At 61.7% G+C, this 24,960-nt stretch overlaps 1 protein-coding gene across 1 annotated transcript in view; it reads right to left on the bottom strand.

The window, feature by feature from the left end:
* Positions 1–699: 699 nt before the first annotated feature.
* Positions 700–24,960, bottom strand: part of SCUBE3 (signal peptide, CUB domain and EGF like domain containing 3) — a 35,908-nt gene continuing 11,647 nt past the window's right edge. Inside the window, exons 4-22 of the mRNA XM_059831176.1 lie at positions 22,984–23,118; positions 19,658–19,783; positions 18,569–18,685; positions 10,714–10,830; positions 8,991–9,113; positions 6,760–6,876; positions 5,431–5,553; positions 4,713–4,829; positions 4,302–4,394; positions 4,100–4,216; positions 3,856–4,017; positions 3,361–3,564; positions 3,096–3,257; positions 2,631–2,798; positions 2,378–2,539; positions 1,934–2,131; positions 1,294–1,446; positions 1,033–1,112; positions 700–849 (exon numbers count right to left, since the gene is read on the bottom strand). Coding sequence (XP_059687159.1) covers positions 700–849; positions 1,033–1,112; positions 1,294–1,446; positions 1,934–2,131; positions 2,378–2,539; positions 2,631–2,798; positions 3,096–3,257; positions 3,361–3,564; positions 3,856–4,017; positions 4,100–4,216; positions 4,302–4,394; positions 4,713–4,829; positions 5,431–5,553; positions 6,760–6,876; positions 8,991–9,113; positions 10,714–10,830; positions 18,569–18,685; positions 19,658–19,783; positions 22,984–23,118 — 2,624 coding nt within the window. The remainder of the gene's footprint in view (positions 850–1,032; positions 1,113–1,293; positions 1,447–1,933; positions 2,132–2,377; positions 2,540–2,630; positions 2,799–3,095; positions 3,258–3,360; positions 3,565–3,855; positions 4,018–4,099; positions 4,217–4,301; positions 4,395–4,712; positions 4,830–5,430; positions 5,554–6,759; positions 6,877–8,990; positions 9,114–10,713; positions 10,831–18,568; positions 18,686–19,657; positions 19,784–22,983; positions 23,119–24,960) is intronic.

The following is a 24,960-nucleotide window of genomic DNA, read 5'->3' on the forward strand; positions in this document are numbered from 1 at the left end:
CTTCTCCTTTGCTCCCTGTTTTCTCCCGTGCAGCCAGACATTGTTCTCCGGGAACGTGGCTTGGCTGTGCTTTCCTCCCAGCGCCAGCGCGGCTCTCCGGCAGGACGGCCACCGGAGCCACCGCGGATGCCGTTCGCTGGCGTGCTTTGCCGATGCCTCCTTTAAATTTTCTTTTTAATCAAGTATGCTTTTTAAAAATTCTTTTCCCCCGATCTCTGCAAAGCGATGCCGATACCCACGACCCAGGCGCTGCGATAAATACGGCGTTACCTTCTTGCCACCCTCTGCGAAAGAGCTCGGTGGGGCTGCAGCCGGCGCCCGCTCCGTGGGCTGGAAGGACAATGATCCCCCGCAATGTCCCGGGCTGCCGGTGGCACCGGGGAAGGGGGACAGACCTGGCGTAAAGGAAACCAAAAGGATGACAGGCTGGCGAAAGGACCAGCGCTTCGGTTTCCTAAAATGAAGAAGCTGCTTCGGAAGAGAGGAGCGGTTTCGCTGGCGGCTGGATGAGACCGGAGCATCCCCCCCCGGCCAGGGGCACGGCTCTGCGGGGAGCGGCGGAGAAATCGTGGGGGGACGTCTGCGGGGCGAGAGGTGGTGGTCCTGCCGGAGCCGAGCGGAGGAAGGAGAAAACCGGAAAGGAGAAGGAAGGGAGAAGAGGTTTTCCTTGGCTGCGGGGCAGCCCGGGGGTGCGGGGGGCTATTTGTAAGGCCGGAGGAAGCTGGAGACTTTGGAGCGGAGGAGTTTGATGAAGGAGCGGGGCAGCATCTCCTTGTGTTTCTCCGTGTACTTGAAGTAGTTCTGGGGGTGGGCCAGCACGTCGAAGAAAGCTTTGATGAGCTTCTTGTCCTGCGGGGAAGCCAAACCGGAGGGGGGGGTCACCACCTCACCCTGTGCTTCCCCCGCGGCGGCTCCGAACAGAAGCCACGAGCGCAGGGAGGGCACGGGGGCACCCCCGAAGGGAAGGATGCTCCTACATGCCAGCATCCCCCGGAGTCCCGGGCAGCGAGGACCCGGTGGGGACACCCTTACCTTGAGGATCTCCTGGTGGTTTTCGGAGGCGTAGAGCCTGCCGTCCCGCACGATGTCCTCCACCAGCTGCTCATAGTCCTCTGCAACACCCAACGGAGAAACACGGTCAGGGCATGAGCTATCACTTGTCCCCAAACCTCTGGTCCCCATCCCTGAGTCCACTCCCCCCAAATACACGGGAGGTGTGAATTGGGGGTGACCCAGGCACCAAACTGGGCAGGGAGACACCAGCATGCCGGGATGGCGTCCCCCCGCGCTCACCGTCGTAGGTGACGTAGGGGATCTGGAAGCCCCGGGCGCTGTTGGCCTCGCTGGTTTTGAAGTTGATCCACAGTTTGCGAGAGCGGGCGGTGAAGGCGATGGGCCTCTCGTAGGTCTGGCACGTCTCGTAGGTGGTGATGGAGGACGGGGAGGCTGCGGGGAACGGTAAGGGGATGTGTGACGCCGGATGCCCATCAGCGGAGCTACCCCCAGCTTTACTGTGCTTAAATGCTCAGGGAAAAGGGGGGCACCAGGGATAGTCCCCATCCCTGTCCCCATCTGTGTTTGGCGAGGCTGAGCCCCCCCGCCGCCCCCCAACCCTCACGTTACATACCGGGGATGTTGTTATTCCTTCCTTGCTCTGGAAAGCTCTGAACGGGGCTTTTTACCCCAAAAAAGAAGTGCCGAGACCCAGGTGTGCGACCCAGCCCACGCTTAGCCCATGCACATGCCCCTGATCCAGTAAGACACCGGGGCGGCAGGGCGATGCCCGTGCCCCCACTCACCCAGTTCCCAAAAATCCCCTCCTGCTACCCGGGGATGCGGCTTTCTCCCTTTGCACAAGGCAGCTCTGCCAAACCCCAGCCTTTTCCTCCCCCCGGCTTCTCCCGTCAGCACCACGGCGCGCTCGGTTACCTACAGTTTTTCCGCATGACCAAGACGTCGCCGCACTCGTCCTCGGAGGGAAGGAAGATCTCCGGCACCACAATGAGGATCTTGCGCTTGGGTGGCGGGTTGATGTTCCAGGTGCACTCGACGTTGGCGGGGTAATTCCCCGGATAATTGGGGGACTCGATGTAGCCTGTGTACTCGCCCAGCTCCCCCCCGCACTGCTGGTCTGCAAGGCATGGAGAGCCGGTTCAACTGGGAACCAGTGGCATGGGCACTGGGACAGGGGGGTTTACTGGGCAAGAGGGGAAGTTCTCTATTAGCACTGCTCAATGCGTACCCCCACTTCTGCCTGCACGCATAAAGCACAGAAATGACCCCAAACTCTCTTTTAAGGGATTTTAAAATAATTTTGAGGAAGGACCCCAGTTCACACCCTGCCTGTCCCCCCTCCATCACACCCCAGCTCGCCTACTTTTGCACTGGGACACGGAGGTGGAGCCATCAAAGTCGGTGGTGGTGTTGCCGGGACAGGCAATGCAGTAATTCTGCCGAAAATCGGGCTGGTAGGTGCCGACGGCGCAGCGGATGCAGCGGTGGACGCTCGTGTTGTAGTAATGCCCGGGGGAGCACTGGACTGGGGGGGTTCAGAGAGCAAAGGGGGCTGCGTCAGCCGCCGGCTCAGCCCCACTGGGTGCCCCCCTCCCCAGGGATCGGCTCTGACCTACCTTTGGTGTCGCAGTCCTGGAAGGAGAGGGCTCCCTCGTGGCGGGTGGTCAGCCCCCCGCCGCAGGGGAAGCAAAGCGCCCGCCCCACCTCGGGCTGGTAGGACCCACGGGGACACGGCTGGCAGGGCTTGAAGCCATCGGCCGAGTGCTGGCCGGGTGGACACTGACCTGCGGGCACAGGCATCGCTCAGTCCCGGCACGCGGCGTGCCCCGGGCTCTCCCGCCCCACGTCCAGCTCCTCTCCCCCCCCCAGCCTTGGCAGCATCAATAAATCCGGAGCAAGCTCTGCCCTTTCCTGGGGTCCCCTCTAAATGCCCAAAATAGCAACTTCTGTGGGTCCTGGGGATGCTCAGGGCTTTCCCCTCCCCTGGATGGGAGCTGGCGGCTGATCGTTGAGGTTGTAGCCCTGCGCATCTCCTGGGTGTCCCTCCTGGCCCCCCACCACCCCTCTGTGCCCCCCCTTACCCGTGCAGCCAGTGATGTTGGTGGCTCCCACCGGTCCGAAAGCATCACCGCGGGGACACAGGTCGCAGGAGAGCTGCCCTTCCTTCTCCTGGTAGGTGCCGGCGGGGCAGGGGACGCACTGCTCCGTCTGGCCGTGGTAATAGGTTCCCTGCGAGCAGCTAACTGAGAGCCGGGGGGGGACATCAGTGATGTGGCAGGGGGGCTGGCACCGCCGGGGGGGGACGTGGCCGGTCCCCCACCCCGGGCACCCCACGATGCTCCTTACCACACTTGCCGCCCAGGCGCTGCTGGCCCGGCCCGCAGCTCTCCTGCCGCTCCGGGGCCACGCTCAGCTTCCTCGCCACCTCGTACTCCATCCCCGCGAAGCGGAGCAGGAACCGCTCCTGGTTGATGGATTTCTTCAGGGCTTTGATGGCCGACTTCAGCTTTTTCTCCACTCTCTGTCGCAGGCAGTGCAGGTTGCAGCTGGCTGGGGATGCAGGGGGGAATGGGGGTGCAGGAGGGAATGGGGGTGCAGGGGGGGAACAGGGATGCAGTGAGAAGGGAGGGATGGAGAGGGAAACCCAGCAGGATTAAAACCACCTCCCAAATGCTCAGCTGCAAGTGCTGCCCAGCACATCCCAATCCGGTGCGGGATGAGGACCAGTTTGGCTCTCCTTGCTGCATGGGGATGGCACCATCCCTCTGGTCCCACCACCGTCCCCCTGGTCCCACCACGCCTGCCCGCACCCGAGACGGGCCAAGCCAGCGCCGTGCCCACCTGTGATCTCCTCCGGCTTGATCTCCGCCTCGAACTCCAGCGTGATGCGCGTCACCTCCTTGTTGGAGGAGTTGCGAGCCCGGCGGCCCTTCCCCTTCTTGGACGAGTCGCACTTGAGGTTGACGAAGGCGACCTGGCAGTCGGAGCAAGGTGCTGAACCACCTGCATGAGGGGGAACAAGTCAGGACCCTGTCCCTCCCCGGGGGACGGGTATCCCCGCTGCCCCCCAACCATCACACCTCACCTTGCGCCCCAGCTTTCCCGGCCTCATCCTGCTTGCCCTTGGCCCGCGGGTGCAGGTGGCACTTGGCATCCTTGATCTTGAAGGAAGCCTTTTGCTTGATTGGCGCAGCGACAGTCTCTAAAAGAAAAGGCGGGTGCTCAACAACCCCGGCGCGGGGCAGCCTGGCCGGCGGTGGCCGTGGGCACCCCGGGAGCCCCCTTACCGAGGCACTGCTGGCTGCTGTTGGCGGGTCTCTGCTGGCCGCCCTGCCGCAGGACGGGGGTCCCACAGCTCACCGTGTAGCTGTTGTCCGACTCTGCAGGATGGAGGAAGGGGAGTCAGCGGATGCTGGAGCATCCCGGTCCCAGCAACGCTCTGCCGGGGTGATGCAGGGAGGCACGGCTGCGCCGTGGGGGGATGATGCCCAGCACCCTGCCACGGGGATCCTGCACCATGGATCTGTCCCATGGGTGTACACCCAACGATAAGCCCCCACCACCTTCCCTCGCCCCAGCCACTGCTTGGGTGCTCTGCACCGTGGCTGTGCAGCCGCTCCTCTCCTTCCCCCAGTTTGGGCCATGCAGGGAAATGGGGACCCCCCTGCCCGTGCCGGCGGTGGCACCGGCACCGGTACCTGGCAGAAAGCGGGCCTTGGAGGCGCAGGTGAGGGCACAGCTGTCCTTCTTGCCTGTCTTGTTGCAGGTGAGGGTGGCCCGCGGCGGCACCGAACCTGGCAGGCATTTCACCAGCTCTGAGGGACATGCGCCGGCTGGTGATGACAAGCAGGGACGCCCGTGGCTGGCAGAGCCCGGGGATCCGTGAGGGACCCCTGTGCCCTCCCAGGTCACGGGGATTCACCGGGAGGAGAGGGTGCCGGAGCATAGCGTGGAGCCCCTGGACCAGCATCCCAACCACCCCAGCTCCTCCTCGGAGATGTGAGACGTGACTGCTGGGATTTCAATATTTTTGGGGGGCAGTCGGGTACCAGGGCACACCCGGGGCCACGAAAACAGCTCCCTTAGGGACACTTGCTGGTGCAAAAGCTCACGGCCAGCCCTGAGCACGGTTGAAAAAGCACCAAGACGATCAAGGGCAGAGGGAGCAGGGCAACACCTTACGGCACTTCCCATCCAGACCCAGGCAGATGGACATGGGGCCCCAGCCAAAAGCAGCCCACCCCGGAGCATCCCTGCACCGGGATGCCCCAAAACCCCTGCGCTCCCCCCACCCTGACATTGCTCCCGACAGCCACAAGTGGTGGAGGGGCCATGGGACATGGGGACCCTCTGGCTGGGGGATGTCTGGGCTGTGCTGGAGCGTCCCCGGCCGCGGTATGTCCTGCCGCGACATACCTATACAGTCCTTTTTGTTCCAGTGCAGCTTGCAGCCGGCGGGACAGGTACACTGGTAGCTGCCGGGCGTGTTGATGCAGCCAAATTTGCAGCCCCCCCGGTTGATGCTGCATTCATCGACGTCTGTGGGGAAGAAGGGAGAGGTGGTGGGCGAGGGGCAGCGGTGCGGGCCAGGCGGGACCCCCCTGCCTCTGGTGCTGAGTTGCTGCACCATCTCAGGGGGATGATTTTGGATGGATAAATCGCACGACCCACGCCTGGCTGGAGATGGGGGACACACACACAGGCGTGGGGGTGAGGACACGGGTGGGTAGGGTGCTTCCAGCCGTGCCTCCTCCCCGCAGCCACGCCAGCCCCACAGGGACGAGGGAACCCCCGACTCCCGCTGTCCCCGAGGGCCAGGCGACGACGGGTGCAGCCCACCCAGGCTGAGCCCGGCCCTGGCCCTGCGGCGGGCTGGGGAGCTGCGGGGGGCAGCAGACGGAGCCGACATGGAAGCACTTAGCAGCCGAATTCAAAAGGCAGCTGCTCGGCAGCCCCGTCCCCTCTCCCCGCGGTGGGGACCCTCTGCCCCAGCCCAAACCGTGGGCCAATCCTCCAGGTCTGGCACGAAGCAAGGGCAGAGGTGGGGAGCGGCCAGGGTTTGAGTTGCCCCCCAAATACCCCTCCCTGCCCTGCTCCCCATTCTCAGGACCATCAGTGGAAGGCAGCGACCATTGCGGGGTCACACTGAGAACATCCCGGGGGCCGCGCTGGCTCGCACTGGCTGCATATTTTGGGAGCATGAGGAGGGTCGCCCACCCTCACCGGCCAGGCGGTGCTGGAGCACCCAGCCTCGTGCCGCCGTCTACCGGGGCCGACGGCACCGCTGCCGCGACACGCTCCGGCAACCCCCCCCAAAGCATGTTTCATCTGCCTCCCCGCTTCCCGGGGCGCCGCACGCCCCCGCCCTTGGGAGCTATCTGCCTTGTGAAACTTAAATCAAACCCTTTTGATGTTCCCCTTCCCACCCCGTCCCAGCTCCCTGCCAAAAAAGCCGGGGATTTCTCCCTCTCTCCCGCTGCAGACAAGTCGCAAATTGTTCCTGTCGCTCCGTTTGAAGTTGCAGACACCAGCGTCTGGCTGCGAGCCCCCTCCCTGCCTGGCCCCAGCTCGGGGTACGTGGGGAACCGACCCTCCCCGTGAGCCCTTGGGGTGAGCGGTATCCTCAGGGGTCCCGCAGCATCCGTGCCATGGGGCTGCCCCATCCCTGGGTGCCCCGTGTGCCTCCCCAGGACCCGAACCCAGCGGGGTGATGGGCTCCTCCTGCCAGCACCCAGCTGGCCCTACCTCCGCAGTGGGTGAGCCCGTACAGCGTGTAGCCCTTGTTGCAGAGGCACTGGAAGCTGCCGGGGGTGTTGATGCAGAGGTGGTCGCAGGTCCGGTCGAAGGAGCACTCGTCGATGTCTGGAGGAAAGGCAAGGGGGAGAGGTGAGGGCTGGCATGGCGGAGGGGCAGCCCCGGGCGCAAGGGCTGTCCCTTTCCTGAGCCAATTGCTCCAGCAAGCTGGGGGCTGCACTGGGATGATGTGGAATCCTGCACTGGGATGCTCCAGGACCCTACACTGGGATACTCCAGGGATCCAGCACCAGGATGCTCTGGGGATCCAGCACCGGGATGCCCTGGGGACCCTGCACTGGGATGCTCCAGGGATCCAGCACTGGGATGTTCTGGGACGCTCTGGGACCCTGCACTGGGATACTCCAGGGATCCAGCACCGGGATGCTCTGGGGACCCTGCACTGGGATGCTCCAGGGATCCAGCACCAGGATGCTCCGGGCCCCTGCACTGGGATACTCCAGGGATCCAGCACCAGGATGCTCTGGGGATCCAGCACCAGGATGCTCCAGGGATCCAGCACCAGGATGCTCCGGGACCCTGCACTGGGATACTCCAGGGATCCAGCACCGGGATGCTCCGGGACCCTGTGCTCCCACCCTGCCTGCCTCCAAGCTCCCTCCTTGCCCAGTCCAGCTGCTATTACATGGGAGCAGCAGCCCACCGCACCAGCGTCCCCCCTTGCCCCAAGCTCCTGCAGCCCCTCTGCACCTCAAACAGGCCGGACAGAACCAGCACCATGTGCTTGGCACGGCGCGAGAGCCCTCGGCTGCTGCCCGGCCAAGGGCTCTGCCCCGTGCCAGGGAGGGATGCTGTGCGGGCAGGTCCTGCCCCAGGGACGGTGCCAGTGATGTCTGCTCATCCCCGCGGGGCACCTCGCCGGGGCAGGGAGGCCCTGGCTGGGCGGGTGAACCCAACCCGGCGGGTTTGAGCATCATTTCATTGGCTTCATTAAGTTAATTGCCGCCCTCACGTCAAACTCCCAAGAGCGCAGAACCTGGATGGAGATGAAAGCGGTCGCAGCCCCGGAGCGCGCCAGCCCCCTCCTTCCCCGGCCACACACTTTTGGGAGGCAACACTTGGGCTCACGCACACCCGCCGTGCCAGCCTTGGTTGTGGGCTGGGGAGCAGAGCCCCGTGCTCCCCCCGGGATGGCCCAGAGACCTGCCACGTCATTTAAGCCCTGGGTTTCTGTGGGATGTGCAGGAGGATGTCAGGACAGAGAGAAAAAGGTGGGAAAAGCAGCAGGAGCAGCCAGCTCCCGAGCGAGCGAGCGAGCAGGATGCATCGCCCCCCTCCGCTCCTGCCCTCCGACAGCCGGGGAAGGAGGAATCCTTTTGCAACAGCCACTGAAATCCTTGCGCTGCCTTGGTGGTTTGCAAAAACGGCGCATCCCCAAACAGGGCACGATCCAGCCCCTGCTGCGGGGTGGCTGGCGGAGGGGGAGAGGCAAGGCAGGACACGTCCCGCTGCTCTTCCCGTCCCCCGTCCCAGGAAAACCACGGCTTCTTGAGAGCGGAGGAAGCAGCCGGCGCGTCAGTGCGTGTGCTTTAGCAGCGAGCTACGGTCGTGCTGCTGTGGGATTGCTAGCAAAATCTTTATGCAATAAAGCAGACCAGCTTGGGAGAAGCCCAGAGGTGTCAGCGTGGGTGCTGAGCTCAGGGTGCCCTCCCAGGACACACAGGGTGCTGCTGGGGTCCCCGGTGCCCTGGCACGGGTGCTCTGGAGCAGAGCCAACAGCCCCAGGTTCGGGGCGTCCTTGCTGCCAGGGCTGCTGGCGGGGATGCTCCCTGTGCCCGGGCAGAGCTGCGCCCCAGCCCACGGGGTTGCGGGGAACATCGTGACCGTCATCCCAGCCCGGAGTAAGGCCGGAGGATTCCACCTGGCAGCTGCCTAACTGCTGGCTTTAACTCTGCTGCCAGAAGCCCAGAAATCCCCAGCGCGGGAGCGGGGCCGGGACAACAACCCAGCTCTGCAGATCAAAGCACTGAGCCCCAGACCAGAACCCAAATCCAACACTAATCCCCCGAAGGATGTACGTGGTCCAGAGGAGAGCAAAGAGGAATGAGTAACCGAGCCAGCACTCCTCCAGCAGCGGCCGGGGAAGCCTGAGAAACGCCGGAGAGCAGGGAGAGGTGATGTCCCTGGGCAGGGCAGGGGACCGGGGTCCCGCTGCCCCTTACCTTGGCAGTTCCTCTCGTTGATGAGCAGCTTGTAGCCCTTCTTGCAGCTGCACTCGAAGCTGCCCACCGTGTTCCTGCAGATGTGGTCGCAGCCGCCGTTGTTGAGCCGGCACTCGTCGATGTCTGGCAGGGACAAGGGACATGTGTCACCCCTGATTCTCAGCCAGGAGAGAGGGGTCCTCCCCTCCGGACCCGGCAAACAGAGGAAACCCTTTGGGCGCTGATGGTCACTGGGGGAATGTGGCTGCTGGTTTTATCTGGGTGCATCTGGGGAGCCAATGCACGACACTGGGGACACTCGGCGCCCCTTGGAAGTTGTGCAGAATGTTTAATTTCTGCAGCTCTCTGTAGCCCCCGGAGCAGAGCCCGGAGCCAGGGGCTCTGAAAGAGCTTCACAGCTCGGGGAAAGCACCAGACCAGAGTCTGCAGAGTCACAGGTTTGGGATGAGGGCTATTTTTGGGGACCAGGAGCAGCAGGAAGAGTGAGCAAGCTGGAACGGGAAACCCCCTCCTTCAAAAACAGCCGCTTGACAAAATAAATACCTTCCAACCCTCACCTCTCTGCTTGCCATCTCCTTCCTGCCATAAAGAAAGCTAAAAATGATGATGCACAATAATTGCAAAGAGCCCCAACAATCTGGAAAGAGGATGGGACTGGGTTTTTCATGTGGTTTTTTTTTTACTTTTTCTGCTAATCACAAAATTTACTGCTAGGATATGACCTGTAAAATGGAAGGAGACCAGGAAGAAGCAGCCGCCTTCCCCGTCCCTCCATCCCCCAGCCACCAGCACCGGGGCGGCAGCTCTGCCTCTCTGGGGCTTGGGCTTTCTTTTTACGACTGCGAGGGAGCGAGCTGTAAACCAGCCCGCAGCCGTAATAAAACCCCCAGACACAGGGGACGTGGCTCCGGGTTATTGCACGTTCCTGGAAACTGCGGAATTGGAGAAGGGGGGGGATGCTCTGATAAAATAACAGGGGGCAGCGGGTTTCTGGAAGCAGTCAGCAGGCAGACAGGCAGCCGGCAGCGGGACGGGCTTTCCTTTCAACTGGGGTCAAGTTCCTGGAGGTGCCGAAAGACACAACGCAGGCGCCGGCCAGCCCCGGGGTCACGGTGTCCCCTTAGCCAGGGTGGGGGGCAGGTTTGGGGTGGCTGGGGTGACGCCCCAGTGCGCGTGAGCCGGACTGCTCCCCCTTGCCAGAGGCAGGTGGATGGGGATGTCGGTGGGAGCGTGCAGAGGCGTGCGGCATCCCGTGGTGTCCTCCCCGAAGCGGGGCACGGTGCTTGGACCCGGCTGGACAACGACCACAGAGGGACTCATGCGTCTCAAATTCCCAGAGAGGGTGTGGATTTCCTGCACACCCGGCCCCTACCCATGGGGAAACTGAGGCAGCGGGGTGGAGCGAGGCAGGACGGGACCCTCCAGCCGCACAAGTGCCACGCCATCGCCTCCGACTTGACCTGATCCCCCTTTCCTCCTCTCCATAGGCTTCCTGAGGGAGCGGGGCTGACCACGGTGCCTTTAGCAAGGCGGCTGAGTTCCCACGCCCGGGGTGATCCCCGTCCCCACCCCGCGGATGCAAACACCAAGCAAGCGAATGCTGCAGGCAATGTCGAGCCGAGCTAAAACCGAGCCTTTTCTAAGGGCACCAAGGACACAAGGTGAGGTCTGAGGCACCCATGGGTGAGCAGTGAACACCCCGGCCCCGCTCGCACCCACCTACCTTTGCACGTCTTCCTGTCGGGCTGCAGCATGAAGCCCATGGGGCAGCTGCAGTGCACGCCCGTGGCCGCGTCGTGACACTTGCTGTCGCAGCCCCCGTTGTTCACAGCACACGTCTCTGCATGGAGAGGGGAGAGAGCAGCCGAGGTGAGGGACCAGTGTCTAAAAGGCTGGGGGGGTCACGCTATCCAGATGTCCCCGTGCCACCCAGGTGTCCCCATGCCACCAAAATGTCCCCATGCCACCCAGACGTCCCCATGCCGCAGCCTGGGAGAGGCAGCGGGTGCAAATCTCCCTGCAGACCCCACTGAAACCGCCCTGGGCTTTTCACGCAGCGGTAACGAGGTCACGGAGCCCCCAAATTAATAAACACCCCGGATACAGAGCGCGAGGGCCAGGAGCGTAAGGCATTAACACTTGGTGATCCCGCAGCATCTTCCGCCTCCGCAGACGACCCGGCACTCGTCGCCTTTCCCATCGCCCCGCCACGCACCCGGGTGCTGCTCCCTGGGGATTTCGGAGGTGAAGCAAGGGCACGTGTGATTCACCCCAGGTTGCAGGCAGCGCTGAGGCAGGAAAAGGCACCCAGATTTCCCGGTTCGCCGTCCAAACCCCTGCACAACCCTCTCGCCGTCCAACAACCTGCTCTTATATACTGGGTATCTGCGTTTAAGGTAAAGAGGCAGAGAGGATGGGGACAGGCCCATCCCCTCATCAGAAGATGCTTTATTAATGGCAGGCAGGGAGCAGAGCGGCGCCCGGCCGTCCCGGGGAGGACGGGGTCGGGGACACGGGCAGGGATGTGCAGGCAGAGCTGCTGCCTCTTGCGAAACAGCCGACACTTGGGGCACTGGGAAAAGCGGAGGTGGTTTGACGGAGGCTCTTCGCTCCCGACACGCGTCGGCTTTTCAGCTGACGGAGGGAAAAGCGTCTCCGTGGGATTAATCCCGCCACGCTCAGCTCCCACGCTGGCATCGGGGCCACGTCTCCCCCCCGAAAACAGGGTCTGGTGGAGTCCAGCTTTGGCAGCTCCAAGGAGGAGGAATTGAATTTCCAAGTGACAAAGTCACAGCACTTGCTGCGCAAAACGCAGCCAGAGCCGGGTCTCGCCGGGGTCCCCAGGCTGCGGCTCCCGGGGGATGCAGGTTCACAGCCCTGGTCCCCCGACGGGATGGCGGGGGGGTCCCGGCCCCCTCGTTGCCACCACCGAGCCACAAAGCCACGGGTGACCCTGCGCCCCCGGTCCCTAACTGTCACCCTCCGCTTGGGCACGCCAGCCGGTCCAGTGTCACGGGCTAATTTGGGAGACGCTTCATATAATTAGAACACACACACAGAGGCAGGCAGCATCAGTGGAAAAAAAATCCGATTTAAAAAAAAAAATGCTAATTATTCCGGTATTATCAAAGTCAGCTGTTGCTGGTAGGACTAGAAGGGACACTAATTTAAATGAAGCATTTTCAGCTTGACAGCTTCCCTGTGAGATCAATCCTCAATTTTGGTCCTAACCACCAGAACAATGGTTTGAAGTGCATTAAGTTGTTCACAAAGGATAATAAAATATTCCTTTCAGAAGGCTGGTTGCTTGGATAAATGAGGCATTTGGGCTTCAAGGAACCCGAGATGAAAATGCCTTGAAGAAATTCCTTGGAAAGAGCAAATCCCAGGTTCTCCTGCTCTTTGCAAGCACTGCATGGGGTGGGAATGACTGAACCATCCAACCATTTGCCGCAGGGCGAGGGAGCTGGGATCGCTCTGTGCTCGTCTTGCCACTGCTATTTTTATGATGTCCCATAATAAGAGAACAAAAGGGACCATTTTATGAAATTAATAGCCAGCACAATTACAAAACTTAACGGCAAGGGAGGGATTTCTGCAGATATTATTCCTCCAGCCAGGTCCTCGCGCCGCATGCAGCCCGGCCGTGCCGGCACCGTCCCCTGCCCCGCGGCGCCGGGGCGAAGAGCGCGGTGCGGGTGACACCGCGCCGAAGGGAAGGGAAACTTTCTGGAAGCCCAATGAATTATTTAACGCCAGCCTTTGTGCCAGCAGCTGATGCAGAAGCAGCCCAGGGAGGATTGATTTAACAGGGTCGCCGCCGAGATGAGACGACGGGCTTGGCGCGGGCTCTGCTTTCGGTGGGACGGAGGAGCCGGAGAAGTGGCTGCACTGGGGAGGATGGGGCTCTCCGGGGAGCGCGATGCCCTGGGCACGCTTCAGTGTGCTCACAGCCAGCACTGCGACACCCATCTCCCCTCTCGGCCCCTTTCCACCTTTGGGAATTTCGGCTGAGATGTAAAGCAAGCCCTAGCTGCCATCCCATGCAGGATGCGGCCGCTGTCCAGGGCGTGCATGGGGAGGGAGCTGAGCCAGCATGGCTGGAGCACCACTGCAAGCCCCTTTGCAAAGGGGGGGCCATGTCCGAGGCTTGCAGAAGGCTTGGAGGGGGCTGCTGGGGTACCTGCGAGGCAGCGGAGGTCGGGCGGCGTGGGGCCAGGCGCTGGAGCGGGGCCCTGGGAGAGCGGCATTGTTCGGCGGTGCCGGCAGCCTGGGGGCTGCTCCCAGCCTGGCGCGAGCCGGCGTGACTCACCCAACCACACAGGGCTTTGGCGAGGGCCTCCATCGCTCGGGGAGGGAGAAGACAAAGCAGCTTGCACACACACACTCACACACACAGTCTCTTCCCACCCTCCTCCATCCCAGCTCCGGTCTCACTTCCCAACTGCCGTGCCATGGAAATCCTCACCCCGCTCGGCACCCTTCACCATGCCGGCTGTCACCGGGGCCCGACCGAGCCCCTGCCCGTGCCCCCGCAGCGCCCTGCCCGCACACGCTCCGGCTTCGCTTCCACCCGCCGGGAAGCGGCAATGGCAGTGGGACTGCGATCCCACGAGCCTAAAGAGATAATTGCGCAGGAATCGGAGGAATTACAGCCAGGTTGGCTGGAGTGCGGTGACGGCTCGGAGCTGGGGGTCCCCCCTTCTCCCACCCCTGGGGGAAAAGCTCTGCAGAGCCCCCCAAAAGCCGCAGTCGGTGCTCACTGCCACTGGTGAGCCGTGCACCCGCAGCTCCTCCTGGATGTGCCAGGAGTTTGCATGCACCCAGCACGTCCATGAACAAGATTCCCCACTGCAGGCACGTTGCTGCACCTTCAGACTGCCTCAGTTTCCTTGTTGGCAGAGCAGAGGCATCGCCTTACCTTTGTGAAGGGCTTAGAGACCCGGTGGGGGTTGCAAAGAAATCGTCGGGGAAGCAGCCGAGGTGCCCAGCCCGATAAAAGGTCATTGCAGCTCTGCAATTTGCTGCAGCTCTGCAATTTGCTGCAGCTCTGGGCTGGGTGCCTCTGAGCACAGCTTTGCTGGGCCAAACCCTGGGACACCCTGAATGTCCCCCGCATCTGCAGAGGGGACCGTCCGCGAGCGGGTGGGCTCTGGGAAGGGGTAACTTTGGGAGCGCACAGTGCAGAGACGGGCACGAGCATCCCCCTCCCCATCACGCAGCCGCCAGCAGCCCACCACTCGCTCCTCTTGGGCTTGTTTGGCGGCGGGGTGGGGGGGGTAACCATTGCCACAGCCACTGGAAAGCAGATTATCACCCCCTGCACCGGGCTGGATCGACCAAAGCAACGCGGGAGCCCCCGCCTCATGCAAGCGCAGCCAGGGGAGGGTTTCTTTCTCTGTCCCCCAAAAGCAAAGTCCGCTTGCAGCCCCAGGCCAGGCTTGCTCGGCGGGGTTTAAAAGCAGCAGCGGGGACAGGGTTAGTGAGGCATGCGGTTAGCGTGACAGCTCAGCCCCCCGAGCCCGGTTATGATCTCGAGATGAGAGACCGTCTACGGTTAGACCCCTTCGTAGAGATAGAGAGAACAAAAATATTTACCATTAGAAAACGTCTCAAGGATAACGTGTTGCTGGAAGTGTCTCTCCCCTGTTTAACATTATAAAAAAGTGATTTAGAAACAGTGTCCAGCAAGGAGCTCGGTTGGTGTCACATGTCAATGGGTTCGACTCCACCGCCTTTCCAGCCTGGTGGAAATTATCCCTTTGGTTTTTTTCTCCCCCCGCCTCCCTGAAAAGCGAAAACCCAAGGTTTGGGTACGGTGCTATCCACTCCTCCATCACCCTGTCCGAAGCATCCCATGTCCCGCAGCCTCTCCAAACCCCCTCCGGTTTCGCGCTCTGTATCGTGCCGGCCGGAGCCCCATGCGACAGGGAGGAAGCGCGTTACGAGGAGCGTTAGTGCAGCCCGTTAGTCTGGGAATCGTGTCCTCGCCCTCACCGGAGCAAAACCAGCGCGTGCCGGGGCAGGTTGCAGTCCCCGAGAGGAGCCGTATGGACGCTGTGCGGCCGTGGGCTTCGGGAAGGCGACCGCATCCCGCCAGCGGCACTTGCACCGCTTGGATTTAGCAGCCAAGCCGGCAGCGAGCCCAAATTTTGGGTGTGCTTGGGCTGCTCAGCGTCACGCGTGCGTTGGCGCAGCCGGATGCAGGGAGCCCTGGCGAGGCACAGCACAAGCCCGCGGTGCTGAGCACCCGAGGGAGTGTAATGGGAACCTGGGGGGAACAAATAGCCAAGAAGGGGCTGAAAGCAGCTGGGCAAAGCTGCAACCCCCAAAATCGGTGCTAAAACACCCAGGGATCACTTTGGGGGATTGCCTCAAATAATTAGCTTTGCCCTACAAAGCTGCCTGGCACCACCCAGCTGGGACATGTTCCCCCCTTCATCCCGGTCACTTTGGGGAGAGGATAAGGCACCCCAGTGCCTCTTTTTGCTCCCGTGTGGGGAGCACTGGACTGAAGCCGGAGAGCCCCCGGGCGAGCACGGGGCTGGGGTGCTCGGGGCACGTGGAGCCCATCGCCCGTGGGACCGAGCGGAGGTGAGCACATCCCTGCTTAAGGAGAAATGACGCCGGGTCCGTGCGGAGGAGAGGATGGTGGAAGGGGAAGAGAGGGGAAACGCAGCCCCCGGCTGTGCCTGAGCCATCCCAGGAGGCTCAGGCTGAGGGCAGGGGTTCAGCAGCCGGGACGTGGGGTGCCGAGGCTCTGCAGGGACCGCGTCCTCCTCGGGAAGGTCGATGTGCATGGAGGAACGTGCATGGCATGCCCGTGGCCACCCACCTCGCGTCCCCGTGCGCTGCTTTCCCCTTCCCAGCGCCCTCCTACACCGCGGTCCCTTCGCTCTCATGTCCCCAGCATTGACCTGACAGCGGGGTCCAGTGCAGCCCCCGCTCCCGGCACCGCTCCCGGCACCGCTCCCGGCACCGCCGGCTTCACAAAGCTGGGGAGCATCGGTGGTGCCGCCGCAAACCGCCTGGGTCAGGAAATCGGCCGTAAAACTTGAGCTGGGTTTAGTTTCCTTCTCCATCTAATCATATTTCCTCCCCATCCACCGCCTCCCGCTCCGCCGGCTCTCGCCGCGTGCTGGGGGACAGCGACGGCCCTGCTGCACCCCAAATCTTGGCGGGAGGGAGCTGCAGTGGTGCCCTGGCTTGCAAGTCCTCCCAGAAAGCCAAAATCTGCATCAACTGTGACAGCCTGGTTGGCATCTCCCTGCGGGCACTGCGCCCTGGGCTGCCGGAGGGCTATTTTCTGTGCTTTTTTTTTTTTTTTAAAAAAAAGGTGGCTTTTCGAGCGTAAATATAAATATATAAGGTCATCGGCCTCCCCTCCCGGCTCCCCCTCCCCCTCGAGCCTGCAGACATGTTGGGAGCCATTAGGGCTGGCCCTGCTTTGCTCAGAGGCATGTTATTCATTATCTGCATTTTTAAAAGCAGCAATAAAAAGCGGAAAAATGAAAAACACCGGCCGTAGCCTAATGAAACTGTCATTCAAAGGGGCTGATCGTGCTTCCTGCCGCGTGGTGTGATCTGAAGGGAACCTGGACCAGGGGCCTGTCCCGGCAGCCCATCAAACGCACCGCGTACAATTTCAAAGCCCATGGCCCGGGGAGCAAGTTTGCGTTTCCCCTCGCTGGAAACTTTATTCTCCTTGAAATGATGAAATATTTCAGAGGAAATGGGGAAGGGGCGGCGGAGGGAGCACCGGGGAGGGGGGAGGGCTGTTTGCTGAGCCCCGGCCGTAAAACAAGAAAGGGTGGTTGTAAATATCCGAGCAGGTACCTCGGCCGTAAATCTGCTGGCCGGGCATCCCCGCGGGGCGGCCGCCGGCTCCCAGCGGCCGGAGCACAATCCCGCAGTGTTCCTGCGGCGGGGCTGGGGGGCCGGGAATCTCCCGGGGGACGCGGGAGCCAGGCGGGCCCCTTCCTGCGGAGAGGGGGCTGCAGACCCGCAAGGGATGCGAAAGGCGCAGCGGTGGGTTTTGGGCTGTCGCTGCTCCTAAAATCCTCCATCGCAGTGTTTGATTTCCCCCCGGGATGGTGGGCGAGGGGAGAGCTCACGGGGCTGTACCGGCTCCGGCGGGAGACGCCTCCGCAGCAGACACGGCACATGGCATGGGGACGAAGGGGGAGATTTTGGTCAAGGCCATGAGGATGAGCGATTTTGGAAACCCACAAATCCCACCCTCACACCTGTGGTACCCGGGGTCTGAGTGCTGAGACCCTCCGGCAACCGGACCCCTCTCGAGCATCCCCCAAATCACGAGATGCTTTGGGGAGCTGCTCTCCCACCCCCTGCACCCAGCGGGTCAGGAGCATCATTTCGGTGCCAAACCTCCCCGAGTCCTCGCACCGACACAGACACCGCACGCGCAGGGACCTCCGTCCAGGAGGAATGCACCAGCCGACGCACCCCGGGGTCCCAAAATCCCCACACCGGGCACAGCAATGACCCCATGGGAGGGTCCTCGGCGGGTGGGACGGGATGCAACAGCCACAGGAGCGAACACGAGGATGACGGGGACAAGGGGCCGTGAGCGCCTGCCAGCAGCCCGGAGGGACCGGGATTAACGCTGGGAGCGGGCTGGGTGACAGCGGTGACAAGGTAGCCGGCAGCCGCACGGACGGGCCAGGAGGGCTTTGCTGGGGGCTCAGCCCTGAGCATCCCTCGAGCCGGCGGGGAGCAGGCGGGGGCTCGGGGGGCTCCTCCGCTGCTCGCCCCGAGGACGGAGCCGTCTTTGGAAACCGCAGAGGGTTTTCTGTTCAGGCACAGCGGGGACACGGGGAGCCAAAACCTCTCTCTTGCTTTCAATTCCTTTTTCTTTTTTATTTTGCAATAAGAACCCAAATGTCTAGAGCAATTTGTGGACTTAATCACTCCCCGAATGTAACATTTTTTTAAATCAAATCAGCTGTTAAACAGCACAAGCATATGAAACCAGTAAAACTTCTATCTCTGTTTGATGTTTTACAATTTGAAAACACACACAGGAAAAGGACAATTTTGGGGGTGGTTGAGTTGTCGGGTTGTTGGGGTTTTGGGTTTTTTTTGCAAGACAATTGTTCCTGAGCCGAGGCCCCACGGTGCCAAATCGGAACGGATCACTGCAGCCAAATCTGTCCCCTCCATGTCCCTCCCTGAATGCTGTCAGTGACAGTGACAGTGACAATTTCTAGTGTGGGGACATCCTCACCCCTCTCCCTCCGGCGGCACGGAGGTAGGTAGGGACCCTTGCCCACACCCCAGCACAACCGACCTGTCCCCAAACGTCCCCTCAAGCATCCCCGCGGCCACTTTTGCTCCCCGCAGTTGAGCAGCGACGCATCCCTGAGCCCTGCAGGTATCCACAGCATCCCTCACACACGCACCGAGTTTCGCCGATCTCAGCAGAAGGAAACGCCGCATCCCCAAAGCTTGAAATAAAAACCCCTTCATCAGGCCAAGAGCGAATTGCCCAGGGAGGAAGACGAGCCATCCCGCATCCCGACCCACGTCCCCACGGCCAGGCGAGGGCTCGCACCTACCTATGCACGTCACCCCGTCGGAGTGCAGCAAAAACTTGACGTGGCAGCCGCACTTGGGCCCCTGGTCGGTGTCGTCGCAGGTGTGCTGGCAGCCCCCGTTCCCGTAGTTGCAGGTCACTGCGGGAGGCAAAGCACCGGCCGTCACGGGGGTCCCCAGCCCCTCTCCCCCCCCACCTGGCATCCCCAAGCGGTAGCATAAAGCCTGCTTGGAAAAACCTCGTCCATACCCTCGGAGACATCCCTCCCTCCTGGATAATTTCTACAGCCCTCCGACTTTCCCTGCGGGATCTTGGCAGATGCAAACTGTTATGTGGTTTCTTGCGTCTTCCCTTTGCATATCTGCTAAATGCCACGGGTGGAGCCCGAGCGAAGGGGACCGGTGGGCTGGTTGTCCCTGTCCCTGGATCTGGTGTTATAGGGAAAGGGTGGGACTTTCCTGAACTCTGGAATGACTCAGGTGCTCCTGGGAATCCCTGCCAGCCCTCCCCAGAGGGCAAGGCGTACTGTTCATTTAGCTTGGAGGGATAATAGGCTCGTAGGATTAAAACTCCATTTCATCAGCGATTTTATATGTTTGCTGCAGACAGCAAATGAGAAACAAAATAAAAATAATTGCATAAACACATACATATCTATTTAATAATCCTGGCAGTGCCCGCGAGATGCTGGCAGGAGATCAGACAGGCTGAGAGCACCACGTCCCCCGGGGAGAGGATTCCTGCGCTCCTCCCATGCCGATCGCACTCTCCCTGTTCATCTCCCCTTGGGAAAGTGAAACGGTGGGACAGGGACAGGGGATGTTGCACCTCTGGGACCCCCTTTAACTGCCATTTCAGCCCATTCAGTGTAAGGGCACAACGTCTTGTGGAGACACAGCGGAGGGGAATGCCAGGAGCATCGTCTGCAAGGGCAACGGAGGCAGAGCCAGGCATGCCGGAGGAAAATGAAGCCAGAGGGCTTCAGGCTCGATAAATCAACTAGTACCAAGGGGGTCAGGGCTTTGCAGCAGGGCCAGGAGGGGTCTGTATCACTGGGACAAGGTTAGGGGTCCCCGGGAGGCCATATCCCCATCCCTGGAGGGCTCCTTACGTTTGCAGTCACGCTGGTTCTTGGTGAGCTCGAAGCCGGGGCGGCACTCGCAGGCAATGCCCCCCTTGGGGGTCTCCCGGCAGATGTGGGCGCAGCCATGGTTCTTGTTCATGCAGTTCATTCCTTCTAAAAGAGAGAATGAAGCAAAGAAGAGCTCCAAAAGCTTGCCGGCACTAGTCCACGGTGGCGGAAGGATGTCTGGGGTGGAATGGGGATGGGGAGATGGGGGCAACAAGGGGAAAACACTGCAAGCGAGGACCTTAGCGGGGCAGGATAACCCCTGGAAATGCCTTGAAGGGCAGCACCTCCTGGCACAGAGCTGCTCAGGAAGGTGGACAAAGCCACCCTGGAGCCTTGAACATTTGAATCCCTCCCACCGCCTCGGGTGAGACCCCGCTCCCATGCCTCGGGGCAAGCAGTGGGCGCAGAAGCTGCTGCTGCCCACCAGCCCTGCCTGGCACCGACGGGACGCAGCGATGCAGCTGCTTTTCGGAAGACGAGGAGGATGGGGTGAGCACGGTTGTGATTACAGACCCCTGGGCAGGCAGTCACGGCATTGTTCAGCTGAGCCAGGATGGGGTTTGGAGGGGCAGAGCCGGCTGCAGGGGGGACTGCCCCGGAGCTGCTCCACCGGGATGAGCCCCGGGGCTGTGCCCGTAAGCTATGGGATGAACTGACAGCTCGGGCAGGATTCACATGCTGGCAGCCCCTGGGGGTTTGGGGATCTGCTGGTTCCCATTATCGGAGCTGCCGTTTCACCCTCGCTGACCTGTCCACAGCCCCCTCCCGCACAAGCCTCTCTCGGGGCACGGGGACACTCAGCTGCAGAAAGTCGGGTTCAGCGGATGCCAAACAGGGCATCGGCGGGAGTTTATGAGACATTTAACAAAACCCACAGCAAGCCGGGGATGGCCCTCCAGGCGATGCAACCCCCTGCTCAGGCCTTTTTCTGGCAGAGGGAGGGGGTCGGCTCCTTTCCAGGGACCCAGTGCCAAGCCCACCTCAGGTTGAGCGATGCTGGCGTCAGGATGGGGGATCAGGCAGACCTGCAAGCCCGTGGGCTGCCAAAAGCCTGGGAGAGGAGCATGAGGGAAGGTCCTTATGGGGTCAGGGCACCTCAAAGGAGGATGCTGAGATGCACCAAGCATGCATGGGAAGGGTTAAAAACCACAGGCTGGAGCCTGTGGCTGTCCCAGGCTGCTCCCCATCACCTGCCCGGCAGATCCCGCCTGGCTCTGCTCCAGGACAGGGTGATCATGGACAGGGCGATCATCTGTAATTGCAGTGGCAGGCGAGCCCTCTGTACTTAGAGCCTCCTGCCTCCAACCACACCAACCCTCCCTTCCCTGGCCTCTGTGCCAGGGCTGGGAACCCCCAACCTGTGGGGAACCCCGCTCTGTACGCCCGGCACCCTCCATCCTGCCCCAGGGCCAGGATGCTGCTGCGAGCCCCCACGCTCCACCCAGCCCTGCCCCAGGACCCCCCGGGGCATGCAGTGCCCCAGGGATGCCAGGGACAGCTAAGCTCTCTCAGCCTCTCCTCCAAACAGTGGCTTTTCTCTCCCTCTCTTTTTTATTGCTGCTCTTTACTAGCTGGCAGCATCTCCGTCACATCCTGGGTACCATGGCGGACATAGAGACCTCTGAGGCTGACCCTGCCCTGCCGCGCCGCTGCTCCCCCGGAGATACCACCTTCCAGAGAAGCCAGATCCCAACGGCCAGCAGAGATCCTCCAGCATGTCCCAGCAGAGACGCAAGCTCTGGTGTCCATGTGCCCTGGCTCCCCTCCAGGCCAGGACGGCTGCACGCTGTTTTCCTAAGACTCCCCAGGCCATTCCACCCGGGCACGGCATCCTCCGCTGCCCCACTTCGGGACACAGCAATCCCTCGGTGCCTACAGCCGCCGCCCGGGAAGGGATGCACCCCCTTTAATCCTTCCTCTCCCTGCAACATCATCTGCTCTTGCACCGGCACCGTGTGACCCTGCTCACCCCTTTTGCTTTCGGTGGCTCCGCTGTCATCATCGGGCTGAGTGCGACGGGGTTTAAAGGCACCGATACCCCAGCGAGCCCCAACCCTTGGCCTCTCCTTACTGGGAGGGACTGGCCAGTGCGAGGGAGAGGGTCGCAGTGCTGCTGGAGGGGGGTCCTGGGATCCATCCCCCGGGTCTCTTGACCCAGCAGCGTTTCATCCCCTCTGCATCAGGAAGGAGAGAGGAAAGCAAGAGGAGAATGAGAAAAGGAGAAAGAGCAGAGGGAAAGGAGAAAGCCTCCTGCCAGGGTGGAAGAGAGACAAGGAGCTGGCAAGGACCCCAGAAGGAAGGAAACGGCCGTAACGCTGAGGTTTAGCTCTCTGATAGTGAATGCTTCTGCCTTGGCAGTGCCCGAGAGCCAGGAGTAAAGTCAGAACAGGCTTTAACATCGGACCCCAAATTGTCCTCAGCTCTCGGCTTTTTCCAGGCTCACAGCCCGGGGACCAGCTGTGACCGTCCCACCCCTCGTCCTCAGCAGCCGCTCCTGAGCCCAAGCTCGGGGACCGCGTAGCAGCTACAAAACTAATCTCAGGGTGCAGAAGCGACGCAGATATCCCCGGGCCGACAATGCTCTGCAGCCGTTCAGCTCAGAAACCAGCACAAAACCCAGCACCTGCATCCCTGTGGCCACCCACCGTGTCACCGGGGGGGAAGGAGCAGCCAGCTCGTCCCGCCTGGACACACAGGGGATGGGGACGCGAGAGATGCCACCGCGGCCGCTGAGCCGTCCTGGCCTGGGCAAGAGTCCCCGGGGAGCTGGAGGGACCAATGCAGCTGGGAAGGGGGAAGGAGGAAAGCAAAAACATTCAGCTGGCTTTGCCAAGCAGCAGAGATAAAAATCAGCAGAGACGCAAAAATCTCTCATTTCCTCCTATTTTGGCTAAGAGATCGCTCCAGACGGCAGCAATTTAGAGCTGATATCGAGACGAAGGGCTCGGTGCTGTGCAAGACCTGGCAGGAGAAGATGAGTCTTGCATGGTGGCGTGAGGATCTCCGGGTAACTTTTATTTAATAAACCGCTCTGGATACAGGCTTAACGTCCTCCGTTTGGTATTATTGGGCTTGACTAAGGCGCCTGCGAGGGTTTTGTTACGGAGATGTTTATTAGCCCCGCAGCATCCTCTCCCAATGTGCTCGTAATAAATTTGCTTTTAAATTTGCAACACCAAGAAGGGTCATGAACCAGCACCAGCACCCAAAGCCAGGCACCAGGCAGGGGTGGCCGGGGGACAGACCTACCCGATAAATGCAGGGGACGGAGGGTGCCCTGGGGCGGGGAGACGCCATGCACTAACCTTCGGGGCGCTGGATGCAGGTGTGCTGGTTGTCGCTGAGGAAGAAGCCCTCCCGGCAGAAGCACTCGTAGCTGCCCATCATGTTGACGCAGGTCTGCTGGCAGCCGCCGTTGCCCTCCGAGCACTCGTCCAGGTCTGCGAAGGGAAGGCGGCAGGGGGTCAGCGCGGCTGCGTGGCACGCCAAGGGGACGGGGAACCGGGTGCGACAGGTTTGCTAGGTAGCAAATTATTTCTGCTTTACATCTGTGATCCCCCAGCTAGAAGAAAGAGGGATGCTTTAGGGCTGCAGGGGATGAAGGCAAAGCACGTCAAGAGGTGAGTGGCAGAGGCCATACAGCTTCCTCAGCTGATAGGCAAAAAAGGTCTCATTGTACAGATGGGAAGGCCAAACCGCGGAGAAAGGGATTTTCCTTGTCCCGGGAGCCCCAAAGCACCCAGGACGCTCAGCCACGACACCGACTGCAGCCGCCCCCCGCTCCCAGCCCCTGCGAGCCCGTTGCTGGCTGGGGATGCCTGCACTTCATTAGGGGGAGCTGGGAAACCTTAGCCTGGAGTGGGGATAATTACTTGTAAGGAGACTCAAATCCCCGGCAGCTCTGCTGCCCTCGTGCCTGTTTTGGTTTAACAAACTAGAAGGGGCTGGAAGTGCACACCCGTGGCAGCGGCGATGCCCTCGCCCCGGGCTGCTCCTGCTCCATCCCTGCAAATCCCTCGTTTAATGAAGAGTAACAGCCCATTGCTCTCTCCAGAGGGTTTTTGGGGACGGTGGTCCAAGCTGAACCCGCTGGTGCCCCGAGGTGCCAGAGCAACTGGGGTGGCGGGCTCGGGCAGAGGCAAACCTCCGCTGCGGCCGCCCCTGCCCCGGGGCCGGGTGACGGTGTCGGGCCGGGGAGCGAGGGGCCTCGTGCCAAAGAAAACCTCCTGTGAACTCGAGCGTTGCAGAGCCGGCGGCCGAGGAGAAAGCTGAGCCCGACCAGCATCGGCTGCCGGAAACGCCGGAATAGCGGCTCGGTGACGGCACGCGCCGGGGGGGCTCCCAGCTCCAGCCCCCCCTCCCCCAGCACCACCCTCTTTGGCACGCACCAAACCCCCTTGCTTTTTGGCAAAGAGATGGATGGATGGATGGATGCCCGAGCAGCGTGAGTGCCTTGCACTGTCCCCCAGCCCCTGGGGGATGCTGCCACCCCGGGGGATGCTCAGAAATCAAAGCAGGGGCTGCAGCTCCGACTAGAAACTGCCATGGGAGCAGAGCCCAGGAGCACCCCACAAACCTGCTACCTTGGAAAGGAGGTGTTGAAAACATCTTCTCACACCCGGGAGCCCACCAGGCAGGCTAGGGCTGACAGCCGGGCTGCAGCCAGACAAAAAAGGGACGTCCTCTGGGATGGCAGGAGGCTTGCAGCTTCCTCCGAGGCTCATCCCAGCCAAGCTATGTCCTACCGATGCCAATAACTCTCCTCAAATCCCCCCGTTTATAACAAGGGCTTAAGGTCTTGCAACTTCTCCTTCAAGCTCCACACAAAAATGAGGAGGCAGCCGTTCAAACCCGATGGCTGAAACAAGACTCCGCTGCTCTAATACCTGTTTTATTAAATGCAACGGAGATGGGCCAGCAGGGCCCGTGTCAGGACGGGGGCTCGAATTCCTCTCCTGGTTCAAAAGGTCGCCTGGGGTGGGCGATGGGGGGGCCGGTGGGCTCCAGCGGGCACGCACCCCGACCCACCTCTGGCTCAGCCACTGCCTGCGGCGCCAGCAAAGCCTGGGCATGACCCTCTGCTTTGCTCAGCTTCTCTTTCTTTTGGCTAAGAGGGGATGCTCGCAGGCTGGGCAAAGTACGGTCAGGATGAGGGGGAAGGAGGATGGGGAAACACCCACCCGGGCTCACCCCTGCTACCCCCCAAGAGCGGCCGTGGAGCAAACCCAGCCGGAGAGCAGCGGGTCTTGACATCCTTGTCTGTAAAATGGGCGCCAGGGTAT

The sequence above is a fragment of the Gavia stellata genome, chromosome 30 (genome assembly GCF_030936135.1).
Source record: "Gavia stellata isolate bGavSte3 chromosome 30, bGavSte3.hap2, whole genome shotgun sequence".
Taxonomy (NCBI): Eukaryota; Metazoa; Chordata; class Aves; order Gaviiformes; family Gaviidae; genus Gavia; species Gavia stellata.